The 20,437-nt window shown below is 54.7% G+C and overlaps 1 protein-coding gene across 10 annotated transcripts in view; it reads right to left on the reverse strand.

Moving 5' to 3' along the window:
* Positions 1 to 684: 684 nt before the first annotated feature.
* PML (PML nuclear body scaffold) overlaps positions 685 to 20,437 on the reverse strand; it is a 39,509-nt gene continuing 19,756 nt past the window's right edge. Inside the window, exons 5-9 of one of the 10 annotated variants that reach the window (XM_045449115.1) lie at positions 14,476 to 14,613; positions 13,823 to 14,081; positions 12,717 to 12,769; positions 4,311 to 4,461; positions 685 to 3,254 (exon numbers count right to left, since the gene is read on the reverse strand). In XM_045449115.1, coding sequence (XP_045305071.1) covers positions 2,479 to 3,254; positions 4,311 to 4,461; positions 12,717 to 12,769; positions 13,823 to 14,081; positions 14,476 to 14,613 — 1,377 coding nt within the window. In that variant the 3' untranslated portion in view covers positions 685 to 2,478. Of the gene's footprint in view, positions 3,255 to 4,310; positions 4,462 to 10,870; positions 12,102 to 12,716; positions 12,770 to 13,166; positions 13,238 to 13,822; positions 14,082 to 14,475; positions 14,614 to 18,147; positions 20,433 to 20,437 lie in introns of those variants that run through there. The other 9 variants (XM_045449118.1, XM_045449122.1, XM_045449120.1 and 6 more) reach the window with 9 other exon arrangements.

Consider the following 20,437-nt stretch of genomic DNA (forward strand, 5'->3'; position numbering starts at 1 on the left):
AGTTGACATGGATGAATCTGAGATAGCATTCAAAGATGAAGCACAGGAAACACATGTGGACTTGCTCTTAGAAGCTAAAACTCCAGGGCTGGAATCTGGTCATCTGGGCCAGGTAGGTGGGGTTACGGGTGATGGCCTGTGCCGTGGGAACCCCTGCAGGTACTAACGTGCATTCCATTTGGGACACCCCAGACAAGACAGCCCGGACAGCGACACATTAATTACACATTGCTAACATCCTGGGCTCCCCTCCCTCTTGTTAAGGGTTTTACCACCTGTGACTCTGGGGACACAAACAGGGGTGTGAGATTACCCGGCAGGGGGCAGAGGTGACGTTCTTACAGATGCTGGTCTCTGGCTCCTGACTCCCTCTAGAGGGTAATTCTTGAAACTGGCGCCTCTTTTCCTCCATGTGCCTCTCCTTTTGGGAGAGGATCCCTGACGGGCCCACCCTGGGTCTTCTCTTTTGGAATAGGGGCGGGGAGGGGCTCACAGATGTGAGCAACAAGGAGCTCTGGGCTCTGCTAAGCCCTGACAGGACTTCACAAAGTGCAACTCCCCCATGTTCGGGAACCGACCCCCCCCCCCCCCCCCCGCAACCCCCGCTCCCCGCCCTGCTTTAACACAGACAAGAAGCTGCTCAGTGGCTCCCGGGTGGGCTGAGCAGAGTTTGGTGCCTCAGACTTTGAGCATTCACATCTTTATTAAAGGCTGCATAAATGGAGAGAGGGCAGAAGAGCCCTTTGTTTTAAAACCTGTGGTCAACTACATCTGCAGATGGCAAGCACAGGAGGGCTGTAAACCAGCGGGCACTGCCTCGTTCGGGGGGAGGCTGAGGGAAGAAAATACGGGTGGTGGCCCAAGGGCTGCCTCGCATTTGCCAGGATGGTCAGCACAGCCAGGCTGGGGCCCAGCCTCCTCTTCCCCTCACCCATCAGCCTGTTCCCACAGCTTTTGAGCCGGCACTCGCTTTACACTCGAATGCTATTTTAAACACGTCAAAGCTCACGGTTAGAGTTGACACCCCCACTGTGGTAGCTGGTTCCCATGTAATCCCTTCGTGGATCTATCTCCAGGGCACCCAGCGGACGGGGGCTGAGGTGTGGGCACACAGACTTCACTCCTGTGAAAGCTCAGGCAATAGGGGCAGGAGGCCCTGGGCTGTGGCCCAGCGGCAGGAGCCAAGGGAGGGGGAAGGGAGAGGAGATGGGGAGGGACAGGGGTCCTGCTAGTCAGAGGGAAGGCCCTGACCTTGCTGTGTTCTGCTGCTGCCGTCTGGTGTGACCACAGATTGAGGACCTTAGCTTAGGTTAGGGCTGAGAGCTAGGGTTTAGGTTGAAAACCATCTTGTCCACTGGCTCGGTGGCTGCCGTCCATGCCTAAAGTCCCAGAATGGAGGAAGTGGAATGGGAGTTCTGAGCCCATCTGGGCCAATTGGCCCATTTTACAGTGGAGACACCAGGGGTCATTTCCTAGGTCACAGTCAACGTGCCCAGTCGGGGCCAGGACTTTCTCTGCTGCTCTTTCGGGAAGCAGTCTATCAGAGCACTGGTTCTTAGCGGGCATCAGAACCAGTTGGAGAACGTGCTAAAACAGCTTGCTGGGCCCGCCTAAGAGATGCTGATCCCAGAGGTCTGGCGTAGCGACTCTCAGGGGATGCCAACGCTGAGGGCTCCTGGTGTGTGTGGCGGGCAGCCCTGGGCTAGAGGACATTCCTAACGGGGCTGAGGGGGGCGGTACAGAGAGAGCAAAAGCCACACTGAGAGGGGCTGATGGCCCGAGGACCAAAGAGAAAAGCCCGACTAAAGGAGAGGCGTCTGGGTGGCCAGAAGGCAAGAAGCAAGCTTGGAAGGGTCAGACTCTGGAAGGTGGGACAGACATGGGGCAGCAGATTCTGTCTCTGCAGACAGAAGGCCCCGTGGGGATGAAAATGCATTTTTATCTCCAAAGGAGAAGTGACCAGGGAGCCGGCCTTCAGACAGGCAGGTGGTGGGAAAACCCAACTCATGATGGCGGTTTGGTTGAGAGGCACTTTGGGTGCCTGTGGGGTGTCGCCGGCAGGCAGTGTCCACGGGGGCTGTTGGCAGGTCCCCCAGGGCAGTGGCCGGGGTCAGGGAGGAACTGCAGGGACACTCGTGGAGGTGGCGAGTTGGGTGGCTGGGGGCCTTCTTCACTCAAAACCTCCCTGGTTTTGGCTCCTGGAGGAGAGGGGCCAGGTGTCTGGTGAACCAACCCACTGGTGCTCCCAAAGCCGGAATGGGGATTTGGTGGCCCCTGGGGGATTAGGACTTGGACTTAGAACCTTCTCTGTGGGGCTTTTCGAGAAGGGGAATTTGGTCCGAGAGAACTGATTCTGGACCAAATGACAACTGCGTACTGGGGCCCAGGGCCTGGAAATGCGGTCATGGGTGGGGCCTGCTCAGGCAGGCCTCATCCCTCTCGGCCCCCCTGAGATTCCAAGCCGGTCATCGCCTCCTCTCAGCTCTGCTGGGGCGCCTTTTCTGCCAAGCTGTGACCAGCGATGTCTTCTGCCTGTGCCACGGCGGCCTCCTCCGACAGGCCTTTGAAGTAGCTGCTCAGAGCCTGCAGGTTGACAGCGCGCTGCATGGGGGGTGACGAGGCGGTCTGCAGGCTCAGGTAGCGGCTGTACTTCTTCAAGCCCCGCTCTGGGTCACGGCGGTGTGCGGTCAGCAGCTCGGTGAAGCTCACGTTGTGGAGGGCCAAGAGGCGGGCCTCGGCCCGGAGCAGGGCGGCCGCCTGCACCAGGGGCTGCAGGGACGCAAAGCACTGCAGGCTGCTGAAGGAGTAGACGTGCTGGGCCAGCTGGGGGCCCGGGGAGACCTCGAGGAGGCGGCACAGGTCTCGCATGGCCAGCACGGCGGCCAGGGCGCTGCGTTCGCTCATGTTTCTCGCCAGGTAGGTCTTGGCCAGACTCTTGAGTTTGAAGCTGCTGGCCCTGGGCACGCGCTCCCGGATGAGGGGCAGAGCGGCCAGGAAGCCCGAGATGACCTCCTGAAACTCCCACAGCCTGTTCATGTCCTCCAGGGCCCGGAAGAAGTTGGGGAGACCGGGCCCCCACAGCTTGTAGCAGGCCAAGATGGGGCGGCGCATGGAGCCCAGGAAGCCAAGGAAGTGCTGCAGCCCTACCTCCAGGGAGACGGCCTTGGAGTAGATGCTGAAGAAGGCCTCGGGCTGGATGAGCACGCGGAACTCACTCTCCCGGTTCACGGCTGCCAGCTGGCTAATCTTCTGGGCTGGGCAGGAGAGAAGGGCAAGGTGAGGCCCCAGGGGCGGGGTGGGGGGCCCAGGGCGGGAGCAGTGGAAGCTCTAGGACCCCACCTCAGGGCCTGCTGGCAGGACCCAAGCGTCAGCCTCCAAATGCAGCTCTATGCTGGCTCCAAAGGGGACAGGGGTCAGAAGGGGAGGGCGGGCTGCTTTCCAAACACCCCCTACTCACCTGGTGGGAGTCCAGCTCCCCCCTGCCCCCCTGTCCCCAGCCCCAGAGTTTGCCAAACAGTTTAGATCCAGGTCCCTCCTGTCCGGCTTCTTGTTAGCCTTACCCGCCTACACTCGGGACCCTTTGTTGTTTCCACCGCATCCTCTCCCCCCTGCCCCAGCCTCCAATCCCATCGTCACTGAGCCGACATTCCCAGCCCAGGCAGACAGCACACCTGCCCAAACTACTCCACTCAGAACATGGCTCACAGCTGCCCTGTGAGGCCTGCGAAGGACTCCCTTGTCCTAGGGAAACCCACTACTTCTGTCCGGCTGGGCTGGCCCCATGCTGGGTCTGTGCCACAGGGCAGGCCGGAGCCTTCTGGTTCGGGGAAGGGCATTGCGAGGCCAGGGTCAGCACCGTGGAGAGTTGAGGGGCTTCTGGGAGAAGGGGTCATCTTTCTCCGTGACCTGGGCTTTGTCGGCCTCCCTGTGGAATGAGCTCTGTACTCAGAATTCTGCAGCCACAGCTTAAGGCCTTGCTTGGATCGCTGGCCTCCTAGCAGTGACTTCCCACATCGTGTTCTGTTTACAAGTGTGTTGCCAAAGGTCTCTAGAGAAGCGCTGGTCAGGGGTGAGCTCACGGATGCACCTGCCTCATGCTTTCAGGCCCTGGAAGTCCTTATTCAGACAACCAAGTGTACACCTGGAGTCCCAGGGGAGGCTGGGACTCAGGGACTGCCTGCTCTCTGGCTGCAGTCATTGGCCAGAGCTCTGGGCTCTCCCGGGCCCAGAACATAGCTCTGCCTGCACCTACTTCGGGGGCTCAGAGACTAAGCTAGAAAGGGGTGGGGGGGGGCCACTGGAGAACCCACTTTCACTGTCAATCTTGAGGTCAAAGAAAACCAGGGGCCTGTCTTCTGCTTGGGGGTCGGCGAGGCTCTCATCCAGGACCCTCAAAGAGCTGGGACCCTCCAGTTGGAGGTCACTGGACTCGCTGCTGCTGTCGTCCAGCTCCCGGGAGGACTGCAACACAGAGAAACCAACAGGTCAGGGGCCCGGAGGGCGAGAGGGGGGCGTGTTGGCAAGGTGAGCATGTGCCCACGGGCCGGTGTGCGTGTGTGATGTGAACGTGGGAACAGGAGCAAGCTGGTATGGTGGGGGGGGGGGGCATCCGCACGCACATGCAGGACAGAGGGGAAGGGGAAGGTGTATATCCGTCTAAGCGAGTGCGTGTGCACGAGGATGTGTGCGTATGAATGGATGTCAGTGTGCATGTGCATGTGCATGTGTGAGGGCCGTGTGGGAACCACACGTTTGTGAGTAGGGGTGAAAGGCTGAGATCACGCAGATGAGTGTGTGTGAAAGCACGAGCATGGGAATGAATGCAAATGCGAAATGTGTGTGTGCACATCGGGTGTGAATTTATGAACCTGTGTTGACAGGTGTGTGGGAATGTGAGCATGTGTGAGTGTGCACATGGGCGCATAGCGCCGGGTCTGGAAGCTCAGGGAAGGGGCCAGTGCTCTGGTGGGCAGGGCCGGAGGGGTCTGCTGCTCCCTTCTCTCTGAACAGACTCAGAAGAAACACTTCTTGGGACGGGAGGAAGGAGCCTCATCTCAAACCTGAGGTTTCTCTGGAAGGGGCCAGGAGCTTGGCTCTTCTTGTCCCCATACCCAGCCAAGGCTCCGGTGTCTTAGGGGGACCGCTCGCCTCAGGAATGCCACATCTGGGTGGACACACGAAGCCTGGAGGCCCTCTGTCATTTAGCATCCAGGAGCCGGCTGCTTAGGGAAGCCTCAGGCCCGGGGCTCCTCTAGCCTGGGCACCCAAGGCCCTGTTCTTACCAGCACCAAGGCAAAAAATTTGAAAGGCCTCAGGGTGGGGGAAGGGCTCTGTCTCCGTGAGCCCCAAGGGGCTGCGGCTACAGAGGTGGTAGAGGCTCATCATCTGCAAAGCTGCCAAAGCCAGCCGATGTCTCGGGAGGCCTGCTCAGAACTTCCTGTGAATGCCACCTGTGGACGTGAGCCAGCGACCAGGGGGAAAGGACATGGCCAACGTCACACGGCCAGCTGGGGGTACTGCTGGGACAGAGTCCAGAGCAGCCCTTGGGTCTTTCCTACTTACAGACTGCCTCACCCGGGGTTATCTGAAGCCTCCAAGGATGAACGCTGGCCTCTGGCTAATGTCCTTGGCTCGGCAGGTAATAAGCATGGGCCTTGGCCCTTTTATTCACCAGGTGAAACATTTTAACAAAACTTCAGCCAAGAGCAAAGTCCTTACTAGCCACAGGTAAAATGTGCTGGTTTTCCCCAGGAGTGGCCGATTTTCACTTCATTGGCTTCTCATAGCCCTACCCCAGGCTCACCAACTTCCTCCCGGTCACTGATAGAGAAAGACATTCACCATGAATCCGTCTACAGCTGGTCTTGCTTAGAGAAGCCTGGAGCTCGGGGATTCTATACATAAGGTCCCAATAAAAGTCTTCGTCAAACGCCTCGCATATCTGGATCCTCGATTGGCCATGCATCAAAGGTTTATTTTGCAAGGGTTGCTCTGCATCTTCTGTCTCACTGTGGCAGCTCCCTTTCCTCCCTGTGAGGAACCTTCTCCAGGAATCTTCCTCGAAGTTGCTAGACCAGATACTCCACCTTCTTTCCTTGAGGGAAAACCCAGCTGGTTTTTATCTTCAACCTTCCAGACAATGCCCTGGCACCTGGGGTGGTGGAAAGAGCTGGGCTCTCCTTGCTGTGTCCTCCCCTGGACCGAAGAGCTGTCCCTTTGGCTGAGGCCTCTCTGTCCCCACCGACACGGCACCCGGAGCTGTCTCATCTTCCTTCCTCTTTTGGCTCCCAGCATGACTGCAAGAGCCCGTGCAGTGGCCCTGAGTTCTTCCGCCTGCCTCCTTCCTTCTGGAATGTCTTCTCAGGCCTTAGAGCCTTGGTCACCTCTTTGGATATCTTCTTTCAAGACTTGAGCTCCCGGGACAGCAACACAGCTGCATCTTTGGGCTAGCTCCATTTCCATACCAGGTTGTTTATTTTTTTAAAGTTTATTTACTTCTTTTGAGAGAGACAGAGTGTGTGAGCGGGGAAGGGGCAGAGAGAGGGAGAGAGAGAATCCCAAGAAGGCTCGACACTCAGTTCAACGTGGAGGCCTATTGTGGGGCTTGATCCTGCAACTGTGAGATCACGACCTGAGCCAAAATCAAGAGTCAGTCGTTCAACCAACTGGGCCACCCAGGAGCCCCAACCAGGGTCATTTATGATGGCCATCAGAATCTCATTTTTACGCCCTCCCATTGCCCTGGGGTCATTTTCTCTTATAGTGGCAGAATGTCTTTTGTCCTGAACTTGCTGAAGAACTTGGTGGCTCCCTTAATAAAAGGACACCCCCTTTCTGCTGAGCTTGTCAATGGAGAGAAGGCTGGAACTTCCAGCTCTGACTCCTCTCCCTTTCTGATCCTTCCTCACCCTTGGGGCTACTGCACGGAGATGATCTTGCCAGCACGCCTTCCACTCAACTCCAGCCAGCTGTACACCCCACTCCCTCTCCCTGCCTTACGTCCCAGCAACGTGGCCAGGAAGTGCCCGCATGCGTAAAAAGGACTTTTCTCAAGACCCAGGTTTAGCAAAAGGGCAATCAGCATGAGAGGCTCTGGGGCAGGAAGGCTTTCTGCCCCCTGCTCACTACCCGAAGCCCTATGTTCCAATGCCCATAGCGCTGCCCGCTGGGCGAGCGTGTGGGCGGAGAGTGTAGACGGAGAGGCACAGAGACCCGGGCCCAAGCCAGGCAAGGGCCTTTTACTGGAAAAGGCTTGAGATGTCCTGGGAAGGGAAAAGGAATGGTGGCAGAAGGCAATGGAGTGGGGAAGACTGGAGCCCGTGTGCTCGGCCTGGAAAGTGAAAAGTGGGGAAAGCTCCAAGGAAGTAGGGAGTGGACACAATGGGAGCTGAAGAAAAGAGGAAGAGGAATTGAAGATGTGCTGCTAAGAGCTGGAGGAGTCGAACTCACTTTAATATTCTTTAAAAGATGCAAGTAAATAATAGGATTCATTTCTCTCTTTTTTTTAAATGTTTATTTTTGAGAGAGAGAGAGAGAGAGAGAGAGAGAGCATGAGCGGGGGTGGGGCAGAGAGGGAGACACGGAATCTGAAGCAGGCTTCAGGCTCTGAGCTGTCAACACAGAGCCCGAGGAGGGGCTTGAACTCACAAACTGTGAGATTGTGACCTGAGCCAAAGTCGTCCGCTTAACCAACCGACTGAGCCCCAGGATTCATTTCTTTATTATACTTGGTTAATGGACTTCTTTGACTGCAAAAGTGTGCTCAGACCGAGCCACAGGGGACCTGGCAGTTTCTCAGGACCCACATGTAACTAGGATACACGTGCAATCTGGCTTGTGAGCTTTAGTTCACTTGGATTCAACACAGATCAACTTAGCAGGGCAAGGGCATTCCACCTCCGCACTCCACGCGGCAGGCTGCATGGCCGTACCAAGCACACCCATACGGCTGGCTTGACATTTTAATCACCTTCCCCAAGTCTAGGTCTCTCTGGGAAGATCCAGCACCCCCTCGCCCCCGCCGGATCATATCCCAGTATGTACAGGGCACCCCCATTCAAGGCTGATACACACAGATGACAGATATACAACTGAGTCCCCCCCATCCGGTGGTTCTCTCTTTTTTGGCTGGGCATTAGCAGCCTCAAAAAATCCAGATGCCCAGGTTGCACCCCAGACCAGTTCGATTACAATCTCTGGGGCAGGGGGAGTGACACCCAGGAATCTGTCGTTGGTAACCCCCCCCCCCCCCCCCCCGCAAGATTCCAGTGCGCAGCCAGGGTAGACAACTACCGTCCTACTGATTAACTCCATGTTTGGGCATCGGCCACTCAGGAGCTGAACTCTGATATTTGGCATCCAGTCGCCTGAAGTTGTCTCTGCAGTGCCCGACATCAATTCTTATCAAGAGTCCCCAAGTTCCCGAGGGACTTCCTAAGCACCCACTCTTAAACAACAGCTGGGGTCAGTTTGGCAACACACACAGATTGCCCTTTTTTGCAGACACAAAATCCCAGCTCTTGCAACGTCTGGAAGCCCCGCGGTACCTCATGCATGTCCGTGAGCCGGACCATCCTGTTAGCTAGCCTATGGCCCCTGCTGCCCCCTGCGCCAGGCCCTCGGGGGACAGGGCTCCCATCTTCTGTTACACACACTCACCAGCATCCCAGCCCCTCCCCTGGATTGGTTGTTTCCCTCGGGCCCCTCCTCCTACTGCTGGTCACCACTGCCACTGCAGTCAGGGACTGTCCCCTCCTGCTTCCTCTTGGTCTTGCTACTGCCGGATAGTGGGGCGAGTCCTCTGTCACAAGAGTAGCTGAGAGCATCTATCTTTTCCTGCCTTGGACCCTAACCCAGGGCCCAGGGCAGAGGCACTGCTGACCCACCCTCATTTCCTAGGATAGTCCTCACCCCAGGCCTCCACCATCAGGCCTGGGTCTTGCCCTGCCACCCAACAGTGGCGCCCCCGCCGCTTCCGGCAGCGGCAGGGGCTCTTACAGACCACTCTCCCCGCACCAGCCGTCTCTCCCGGAGCCTTGCCCACCTTGCCATGTCTGCACCAGAGCCTCCGGGCGTGTCTAGCTGCAGTCTGGGACACTTGGAAAATGTGCTCTTTTCGTAGGCCAACTCCCACACACGGGAGGTGGGATGAAGGCCACGGACAGGAGAGGACATGGGTATGTGGGAGCCCGGAGCACCTCGTGGATGTCGCCCTGCTCCCCACCCAAGCCGCTGCGGGTACTCTGGGAGTGCCAGGGGTCTGGAAGGGAGCACAGAAGGTGGGTGAGAAACGCACGGAGGGGACCTAATTTGTTTTGTTTTTGCATAGATGTTTTTTAAAGCTTGGGACACATGGTGGTTAATTTAAAAAATGTGTGTCTGGAGGCACTTGGGTGGCTCGGTTGGTTAAGCACCTGACTCTTGATCTCGGCTCAGGCCGTGATCTCACGGTTTGTGAGTTCCAGCCCCGCGTCGGGCTCTGCACTGATGGCCTGGAACCTGCTTGGGGTTCTGTCTGCCCTTCTCTGCCCCTCACCTGCTTGTGCTCTCTTTCTCTCTCCAAATAAGTAAACTTAAAAAAAAGAAAGTGTGTCTGAAGAACTGAAGAATACCAACACAAAAGCAGTGGTCCTCTGGCCCTCCCCACATCGGACCTGGTCTCCACAGGTGAGCAGCTGTGCTTCTAATTGTTTTAACTCTTCACCACCTGAAACACACTCCCTCCTTCCTGGAATAATTCAGACATAACCTGGCGACTCTGCTGACTGCTGAGGATCAGACTGACACCCCGCCCCCGCCCCCAGCAGTGCTGGTTTCAGTTTCTGCACCCAACTGTCGTGAAGTCTGGTGAGACTACTGGCATTCCGATCCTTTCTCGAGCTTTCCTTCCCAGACTGCTACCTCCACCCAGGGTCAGTTTTGTTTGATGAAGTTTAGGGGATGGAAAGAAGTGCCCAGATTTCAGAGGAATTTAGAACATGGCTTAAAGGGAAGACTGAAAAATTGACTGGCGGTGAAGAATAATCGAAAGAGGGGCATCCAGGGCGGCTCTGGGGGCCTTGGTTTGTGTAGCCGGGCAGACGGTGTGACTTAACGGAGAGGAGAGGAAGAGAGACGAGTGATCTACGGGACACCCGAGTGCAGACGTCAGAGGGCCACTGGCTATCCTGGTCTGGCAGCAGGAGTGAGCGCTGGGCACCAGCAGCCTGTGGGCGCTAACGAGGCCATGGGCAAGGCTGAGACCATAAAGATGGGCTGCAGCCGGAAGAACAAGGTGGAAAGGAACAGAGACCTGAGAGGAGGGTGAGGAGGGGTGGCTGGAGCTACTACAGGAGCTGGGACAGGGAGGGCAGGGGTCCTCGAAGTACCGGTGAGCTCAAGGGGCAGGAAGCTGTGGCCAGAGTCCCTGCGGGCCAGCTTTCAGTATGGTGAGGTCCAGGGGGTGGCCGTGGGGCTGGCGGCTGCAGTGGGGTGGGGCAAAGACCCCAGACAGGCCAGGGCGCTGGATGTTGAAGTCCCCCAGAAAGAAGGCTGGACCTGGCTAAAGAGAGGCCACCTGGGAGGCGGGTGCTGGAGCCTCCCCTGTGTGGGGGGAGGCAAGAGGAGGTGTGAAATGATCTGGGGAAAGTGGGGTTCACCTCAAGAAAGGCGCAGAGAACCTGACTAGATGGTGGGACCGACACAGTCCAGGAGGCACAGAAGGCCTTGACCCGCCTCCCCACTCTGATGCTCACAGGGCGTTGGAAAGAGCGGACATGGTAACTCCACCAGAGAACCAAGTTTCAGTGCAGGGAGGACACAAAACCGCCTGCAGAGAAGAGCTAAGTCCAGCAGGGAATGTGATGGTCATGGAAGAAGGGGTTGCCAGGGCAATCTTTCAACAAATATTTATTGAGCAGCCATATCTGCCAGGTCCTGGGATCGACACATTCCCTGCCCTCATGGGCTTAGGTCCTGGCAGAGGCCCAGCGGAAAGCCTCGGGGTGGTGGGATGGGGCAGTTGGAGGGGCAAAGGGAGATAAAAGCTTCCTATTTTGGGGCAAAGAGGCCTGGGGATGTGAGGAGCGGGCAGCCTGTATCTCAATCATGCCCTTTCAGGTGACGAGGGCTTACGTCTCCCTGACGGGTCTGTGCAGCCACTCCTTCCTTGGTCCGCTCCTTGACCACGATGCACAGAATGCCTACTGTGTGCAGGGCCTTCAGCGAATGGGCCAGGCTGGGTGGTGGGGTGCAGGAGGGCCGGGGAGCAGGAGCCAAGTGAGCGAGTGGCCACGCGGTTCCAGGAGGACGGTGGCCACCAGCTACAGAAGAGGGAGGTGCTAGGGGTTCTCAGAGGCCTGTCTGAGGGGGGCCAGGCTGGTGGGGGGTAGGGGGAAGAACTCGAGGGCAGGGGGCTGGGAATGCAATTGGAGGTACCTCCGGAGGTCCTGGACGGGGTTCCACGGGGGCGGTGTCAGAATTCCCAGGGGGAGATCCTGCCCTAAGAGTCTGGGGTGCTCTGCCTCCCCCCACCCTTCCTGAGAGAGGTGTCAAGCTGGGAAGCCACAGAGAGAGGAACGGCAAAGAAGCTGTTGAGCCACTGGGCTATGTGGGGGGAACCCCGGAAGGAGCGGCTGAGGGAGCGCACTGCTCCCCGTGCCCGGCCGCGTTGACTGATGGCCCTCTGGAGGTGGCAGGGTCTCTCCTGGGGATCGGCAGGATGGCTGGGAGGCCCTGTGGCAGCAGGGGTGGTGGCCTGGACTGCGGGGGTAGGACACGTCCACATGGGGTTATAATACACTTTGAGGGGCAAGTGGAAGGCGCGGTGAAGACGGGGGGTACTCTGTGCTCTACGCGACAGGAAGCTAGTCCCGCGGCGGCTGCGGACGGCAGTGTCCTCCCGGTGACTGGCGGGCTGGCTGTGAGGATCGGCTTCAGGGACTGCAGGTTGTTCGGCGGGATGTTGGGGAGACCAAGCCGGGGGGCGGCATGCGCCATGGGGCAGGCGGGGGGGCCGGCAGGGGTGGTATGCTCCTGGTGCTCTTGGCAGGGGGTGGGCTGGCGAGGAGTGTTGTGCAGCAGTCTCCATGCGCTCCATGCACTTTCCAATACAGAACCTCAGACTGAGGGCCGGAAGGGACCTCAGAGGCACCCAGTCCAACCTTTCCCTCTGTTCAACCCCCCTTTCCCCACCTCCATTAACCAACCTCCAGGGACAGAAGGGTGCAATCCACAAAGGTACTCGTTCCATTGTGGGATGCCTTTAAAGTTCTTTCTTATTGAGTGAACGCTTGCCTGTTTGGGCCCTGTACGGTGCTGCCCGTGCCCTCACACCCCTGCACTGACCCTCACTGGCTGCAATTAACTGGGGAATGGGTTCTTGCCCCCCCTCCTCATTGAGGACTTAGAGGTCAGAGAAAACATAAGGAAGCTCCAGACAAAGGCATTGGCTAGTTCAGAAGAGAGACAGGGCTCTGGAAGGAAGCACTCTCTCAGCATTTCAGAAGAGTACATATGGTTACTGACGGCTCCTGCCCTGGTATAGAGGGAGGGCTGGGCTGTTTCAGACCCGCAGCTGGCATTTGGAGACTGTCCTCAGGACAGCACAGAACTCACTGCCTCGCTGGAAAACTCCCCAGGCGCAGGGCAAGTCTAAGAGTCACCTGCTGCGGCTGGGTCTCCTGGGACCCGGAATGGGGGGAGGCAGGAGTCCAGGGCTGAACTTCTGGACCACTCACCGAGTTTTCGGCATCTGAGTCTTCCGAGCTGCTGATCACCACGACGCGTTCCTCTGAAACAGGGCAGAGGAGACAGAATTAGGCCCTGCCAAGATGCCCACTCAGTGGGGCCCAGGTGTTCTGTGAGGATCCCTGTGGGCCAGTGGATGGGGTGGGCGATGTGTGCCCTATAGAGGGGGATGTGAACATTCACCAAATGTGCTAGTATGGACCTGTTTATTCAAAGGGACTTTCCGTCACTGCCCACTGTGCCCTGTATGTGAATACTTAATTCAGTTATTGGTCCTGAATTCAGAATCTGTTCCCTATACAGGCAGCTTGGCAAAAAAGCACCTGGTTTGTTTTGCAATCCTAAAGAAGCACATTGGTTTTTTCCAATTCTGTCTCATGAGCTGAGATGTTTGAATTAAAAGCTACTTTATATTTGGTTAATCAAAACCTTTTGATTACCAATAGCATTGTGAGCAAGGAATGTCGGTCAGGGCTCAGTGTGCAAGCAGGATCAGGGCTCAGTCTGAGACCTAGAATGAAAACAAAGGGGGCCTCTGGGTGAAGCAGATCTAGGAAGAACTGTCTTGACCATTCCAGAATTCTATCAGTTGGCCTCAACTGAGGCCCAAGAACTCCCAGTTTGGTGGTGTCCATAAAAGGTATCTAGGACAAATGACGTACTTTAGCCAGGTGGCCTTTGCAGACAAATTTGGGAAGTGATGGGTGTGGACTTGACCCAAGGTCTCTCTGGGAGCATGCCAGGCACTCACCAACAGACACTGCCTGGGGAGACCCACCTTGTGCAGAGGCACAGTGCTGGGCGCTGTATGGGTGCATTCGGGGAAGGGGCTACAGACTGTGGGTTTTAGCCTCTTATGGTCCCCACACTGGAATCCCAGCAAATCACATGGTACACTGTATCCAATCTTATCTCCAGGAAAACCATGGGCTTTCCCTGCCCCATTTGGTGGCAGCTGAGAGCAGGACACACAGGGGATGCTGTTGGCTTTGGGCTCCCTGGGTGGGGTGAGGATTTGGGGGAAGGGTCCCCCCCCACCCAGCCCCTGGAGGACAGCAGGTAGGCCTCAGCCTCCGCTGCCCACCCACTTCCTTACCTGCCTCCCCAGGCTCGTCGGTCGCGTGGTTGCTGTTGGACAGGAAGACCTCGTTTCCGATGATGGGGCTTTCAGGGCTGCAGGGCCCATCCAGGTGGGGTGGCGAGACTGCCTTGGAGGTGCTGGGCCTGGGTTGCTCGGGGGAGCTCCGGGCCAGCCGTGTCTCCTTCTCCTCCTCAGACTCCATCTTGATAGCCTTCCTGGGGCACTCGGTCTGGCAGGACTTCCTCTTCTGGGGAGTGACTGGGCTGCAGACCTCCTATGCGGTGGGGAGTCACAAGGCCGGGTTAGCAGCCTTCAGGGGCGCTGGGGTGGTGGGCAGAGATGCGAACCTGGGTGGCACGGACCTGTGGCCCGCCCCCTTTGCTCCTGCTGTCGCCTCTGCTCTCTGCCATGCAGATCGTGTCTCTCTCCACATAGGAAGACCCCGGGGCTGCCACGCACACTGGCCATCTGCTGACCACTGACTCTGCTGGCCTCTGCCTGCCCTGGAGTGGCTCACGCTTACAGGGGAGCTTCCTGGCAGGGCAGCCAGAAGCAAGGGAGAGAACAGCGTAGGTGCTGACTAAGGCCTGGCTTCTCAGGTGGGAACCTGACTGCCTGGTGGGATCTGGGCCTCCAGGTGCAGAGGCAGGGGGCGGGGAGAACCTTACCTCTCTGCAGGAGGCATCTTTGATGGAGTAGGCATGTATCGGCACCGGGTGTACCCCGGGCACCGACTGTACCAAAGCCATGACTGGGGTCTCAGCTGGCCCTGGGGCCTGTGCCCGGGCCCTCTGCATCTCCTCTGGCTGCGAAGTCTGGAAATAAGAGAGACAGAAATGAGCGGGTGGCAGGCCCAGGGCTGAGACCCCAGGGCTGAGACCCCAGGCCTGGGGTCAGCCCAATCCCCAGGGCCTCAGCCAGCCACAGGTGCAGGCTGTCCAGAGCCCCTCCGGGGACCAGGAGTCCTCCTCACACCCTCCTTCTGACCCTGAGGTGCTGGCATCCAGGGGCACTTCAATTCCTGTGCATCCTAACAGAGCCAGAAGGTGACTGCTGAGATTACACGGGACCAACAGCGCCTAAAGGTTTGCTCGACAGCTAGCTCCGGGTTAACAAAGCACTCGCTCCTGGTGGCAGCAATTCCTCTACAGCTGCAGAGTTGTAACAGTGAGGACACCCTTCCACTGAGCTGAAACCCTTCCAGGGAACCTCCCTGTGACCTTCACTCTGCCCCTGGGCCTTAACTCCCCCTGGGTCAGAACAATTACACACCTTGGCCAAATCCCTTAAAACCCCTCAGCCCTCAGTCCCCCTCTGTGAAATGGGAATAATATTAACATCTGTCTCACAGGATACCGTGGATGAAATGTGTTACCACAAGTAAAGTGCCTAGAAGAGCACCCAGCACTTAGTAAGTGCCACTGATGATAATGATGCTAAATACAGTTTTTATTGCCACTCTGAGCCAGGCATAGTGCTAACTATATATAAACCCACCCCAAAACGGACTTGGGCTGGTTCTTCAAAAAGTTAAACACAGAATTCCCATATGATCCAACAAGTCTTCTCCTAGGCATGTACGCAAAGGACTGAAAACAGATGTTCAAACAGAAACCTGCACACAAATGTTCACACCAGCCCTATTCACGACAGCCAAAAGGTGGACACAACCCAAAGGTCTACCAGCCTCTGAGACATCAGCCAAATGTCTCAACAGCCCAAATGTCGGACAGTCATACAGTGGAATTTTATCCAGCCATAAAAAGGCATGAAGTTGGGGCACCTGGGTGGCTCTGTCGGCTAAGTGTCAGACTTTGTTCAGCTCAGGTCATGATCTCGCAGTTGTGAGTTTGAGCCCCGCGTCGGGCTCTGTGCTGACAGCTCGGAGCCTGGAGCCTGCTTTGGATTCTGTGTCTCCCCCTTTATCTGCCCCTCCCCGGCTCATGCTTTCTCACTCTCTCAAAAATAAATAAACGTTAAAAAAAATTTTTTTTAAAGGCATGAAGTTCCGTACGTCAACATGGATGAACTTTGAACACATTACACTACGTGAAAAGAAGCCGGCCACAAAAGAATACATGTTGTGGGGCTCCATTTATATGAAATATCCACAAGAGCTGAGCGCATAGAGACAGAAAGCAGACTGGAAGCTGGAGTGGGGGTGGGGGCGGGGCAGATATGGAGTGGCCGCGTCATGGGGACAAGGTTTCCTTTCGGGGTAATGGGAATATTTGGGAACTAGATGGGTGGGGTGGCTGTACAAGATTTGGAGGGTGCAATGTCACTGAACTGTATACTCGAAAATAGTTAAAACGGAATTTTCCTAGATGAATTTTACCACAATAAAAACAATAATAGTTAAAATAACGAAATAGGGACCATCCTGTGATTATTGCCAATCTACAGAGAAGGGTAGGAGGCACAGAGGTGAAGTGACTGATTTCCCAAGGTCATATACCTAATGAGGGTCTGGACCAGGGTTTGAGTGTAGTGTCTTTGAACTGGTGGTTCTCTTTCCTGGTCACTGTCTCTCTTACATCCCCCCACACTGCTTTTCTCTATACTGTGTGAAATGGAAGCATCCGCTGGGCAGTTCACTGAAAATAAGTGATGAGTGACCTGGGAAGTGTCCCTCCGAAAGGGGAGGCCCAGACTCTGCCACTCCTGCCTGCAATCCTGACCCCTTGCTGCCTCCAAGTCTGTGTGTGCCCAGGAGATGACCGTGAGCAGGTGCCTGCAGTGGTCTGTGTGGTGAGGAAAAGGAAACAACACCCAGCTGGAGGGGGCGCTTCCTCGAGCACAGCCACGCTGGACAAGTCAGAAGCTGGACTTTAAGATCAGGAAGCCAGGGATAGGCTTTCCTCACAGGGGAACCCCAGGAATTAGCTGGCCAATCCTGGGCTGGGGCAGGTGGGGGAAAGCCCCATGTGGCCCCATCGTGCTGGGACCGGAGCTCGACGTGGGGCCCTTCTTGGTACCGAGCACTTTGATGTGGGCTCCCAAATCAATTGCTATAACGGACTGACTTCCTTTTCCCCTCCCTCTCTGGGTTTCTTTCTCTTAACATCTTTACAGAAAGGGAGGAGAACTGTCTCTCTGGATTAGAGTGTATCTGGGGGAAGTGGAGAGAATGGAGAATCTCCTTAAACTTTTTTAAGTTTATTTATTTATTTGAGACACAGAGAGAGAGAGAGAGGGAGAGAGAAAGAAGGAAAAACACAAGTGGAGGAGAGGCAGAGAGAGAGAGAGAGAGAGAGAGAGAGAGAGAGACTCCCAAGCAGGCTCCACAATGTCAACTCAGAGCCTGATGTGGGGCTTGAACCCAGGGACTGTGAGATCATGACCTGAGCAGAAGTCAGATGCTTATCTGACTGAGCCACCCAGGCGCCCCTACACCAGTGTTTTTCAGACTATAGTCTGTGACCCATTGGTGAATCATGAAAGCAATCCAGTGGGTCATGACCAGCATTTTTTAAATTATGCAGAATAGTATAGAACAGAAAACCCATGTAACAAGGGTAATTTATTTTGCAAAACTTCCATTTTAGCTACAGTTATGCATGTGTACATATATATACCGTAGATATAAAATATATTTCTTTATAATGGGTAGTGGTCAGAAATTTAAACCACATCACACCCATTAGGATGGCTATTATTGAAAAAAGTATGGATGAGAAGGTAAAGAAATTGGAAACCCATGAGGTGCCTGGGTGGCTCAGTCCGTTAAGTGACTGACTTCGGCTTAGGTCATGATCTCATGGTTCGTGGGTTCGAGCCCTGCATTGGGCTCTACGCTGAACACTTGCTCAGAGCCTGGAGCCTGCTTTGGATTCTGGGTCTCCTTCTCTCTCTGCCCCTCCCCAGCTTGTGCTCTGTCTCTCTCTCTCTCTCTCTCTCTCAAATAAATGTAAAAAAAAATTTTTTTTAAAGAAACTGGAAACGCTGTGCACTGTTGGTGGGAACAAAGAAGGGCATGGCCAACTATGGAAATTGCATAGTGACTCCTGAAAAAATTAAAAATAGAATTACCAGATGATCCAGCAATTCCACCTCTATGTAAATTTTATGTTACGTATATTTTATCACCATTAAAAAATCTGTTTAAAAAGTTAAAAAGGTCCTTTCATGTCTGGATGTACAAATCACTGGTATGTGAAAGACCCTCTTTCCACATGGGCAACAAACTCCCTGAAAGTGGGCCTGGGATTCTCTCTCTGCCTCTGTCCCACCCACGATGCCCTCCCTCCCGTGTTAATGAAGCAGGGGACAGACAAGAAGGCTCCCTAAAAAAAAAAAAAAAAAAAAAAAAAAATCATGATGCCCAATTTGTTGTTTGGTAGCTTTAAAATGTTTTATTTTTTTCCATTCAAGTATTATAACGTCATGATGCAAAGAGTCTAGAGGAAATGGAAGAAAGATGGCCCCCAAGCTGGGGAGTTCTAGCTAAGGCTGTTGCTGTGTTTTCTCGTCACCTCTGTGCAGATACATGACTGAAATGAAAGTAAACCAACAGTTTCAAGAGGGATCCAGTGTTGGGGCGGAAAGCCCAGCTCCTGCCTCCTAAGGCAGGGACGTGGGCCTGAGAGTCGCCTTTCTCCTGACATAGCTGAGCGACCGTATTTTCTCCGGCCACGCCTGCCTCCCTAGAGCTGCTACACCAGTCCTTTGCACTCACAGAGTGAGACGACATCCTTCCCCCGGCTCCACTGGCCTGCCTGCCCCCTCCTCCAGCCTACTACCAAAGTGAAAGCAAGAGGCTTTGCAGAAAGAGCATTCTTCTGATGTTCCAAGTTCAAACTACTTAGTAGCGAATGGTGAGAGGTCACATAAAGACAAAGACCCGGAAGAATGCCTAGACCTCATACGAGATAGTACAGGGTCTCTTGCTGTTCATGAACCAGCAACTGGCACGTGGAAGACAGCCGAGCTCTGTGGACCTGGGGCACCTTCCCCAACTATTTATAGGATTTCTTTGGGGGACATTATTCATCCTAGCATTGTGATACCAAAACAACCTAAATATGCATTGACAGGGAACTGGCTAAATAAAACATGCTACATCCATTCACTAGACTGCTACGCAGACACAAAAAGACATCAGGAAGCTACCTACCTACTGAAAATGTAAGAATTCCAGAATACTTTGTGGGGTGAAAAAGCCTGGGGCGTGATACTATGAACATAGGGTAGTATGCTACCTTTGTGCAAAAACAGAATGGAAAATGGAATTACCTGTAATCATATTTGCTTGTAATTACATAAAGAAATTCGGGAAGGATATGTAAGAAACAGAGACAGGTATATGGGCATAAGAAGTGGAAAGATAGGGACCAGAAGGGAGGGAGACATGATATGTTACTTTCTTTCTTTTTTAAGATCCAGATACTGTATGTGCAGGATTTGGGCAGTAAGGTGCCATATGTAGGGTGTTACGTGAAAATATTGGATATGCACAAACACAGTCTTAGTTTGCACAAGAAATCTCTGTGATGCTGAGTAATGGAGAACTCAAATGAGAAACGGGGTGCAGAGAGATGTTGGGGTGTCCCCCCACCTCAAAGCATTGGTTCTCAACTTAGCTACAAATTATCATCACCTGGGGATCTGAAAAAAAATTTTAGGTACAATTTATATACAGTGAAATGTACAAATGGTAAGCGTACAAATCAATGGATTTTAAGAATCTAAGTGTAGTTGACATATTTATCATTCTATGTTTTTACTTCTGACCGTGTGATTGTATTACTTCAAAAATATAATAAAAATGTCCTTTTTTACTTTTCAAGCTACATATGTGGGGATGCAGGACCCAAAGCAGTTAGGAGTCTGCTTCTATCCTATCCTATCCCTATCCCTATCCCTAGCTTGCTGTGTCATGTGGCCTGGGGTTGTCACCCTCTCTCTGGGCCTCAACCTATGCAAAATAGAGGGTTAGACTCCATGCGCTCTCCTAGCTCTAAAACTCTCAGTTCCTAAATCCTGCATTCTCCAGGAAGTCTCTCCAGATTGCCTCTGCCTACAACAATCTCTCTCCCCCAATGGCCATGCATGACAAAGCTAGGCTCGCCACCTGACCGCTACCACCAGAAGACCTGATTTCTGTGGAAATCTGATCAGTCCTGGGCCCACACCTTTGACAGGCAGACATAGGCAGACCCAGATGACCAGGACGTGGAGGAGACCAGACGCCTAGTCCAAGGAAGGATCTCAGGAAGCTTATCCCAGAGGAGCCATGCGTGCAAGCACTTAAGAGGGCAAGCCGAAGGGGTACCACTGCATTTTCTCCCAGGGAAGCAATCTAAGGGCAGTCCAGAGATGGGGGTGGCTGTCTCAAGCATGAGTGAGCTTCCTGTCCTTGGGAGGTGTGTGTGTGTGTATAGACAGCCATAGGTCAAGGGTGCTGTAGAGGGAATGCCGACGTTAGAGGGGGTATGGACACCTCCCAACGCGGAGAAACTATGATTCTTGCATATATGCTGGTCCTGAAATCACACCAATGAAACCCAACCTGCTGGGACTGAGGTCTGCCTCCTGGCCCCATTCTCCTCTCCAAGAACCATGTTGGGGGCGGGGGAGAAGTGGGGAAGGCCTCCGTGTTGATTCCAGGAAAATGCTCACATATCTAGG

Source organism: Leopardus geoffroyi, chromosome B3 (genome assembly GCF_018350155.1).
Source record: "Leopardus geoffroyi isolate Oge1 chromosome B3, O.geoffroyi_Oge1_pat1.0, whole genome shotgun sequence".
NCBI lineage: Eukaryota > Metazoa > Chordata > Mammalia > Carnivora > Felidae > Leopardus > Leopardus geoffroyi.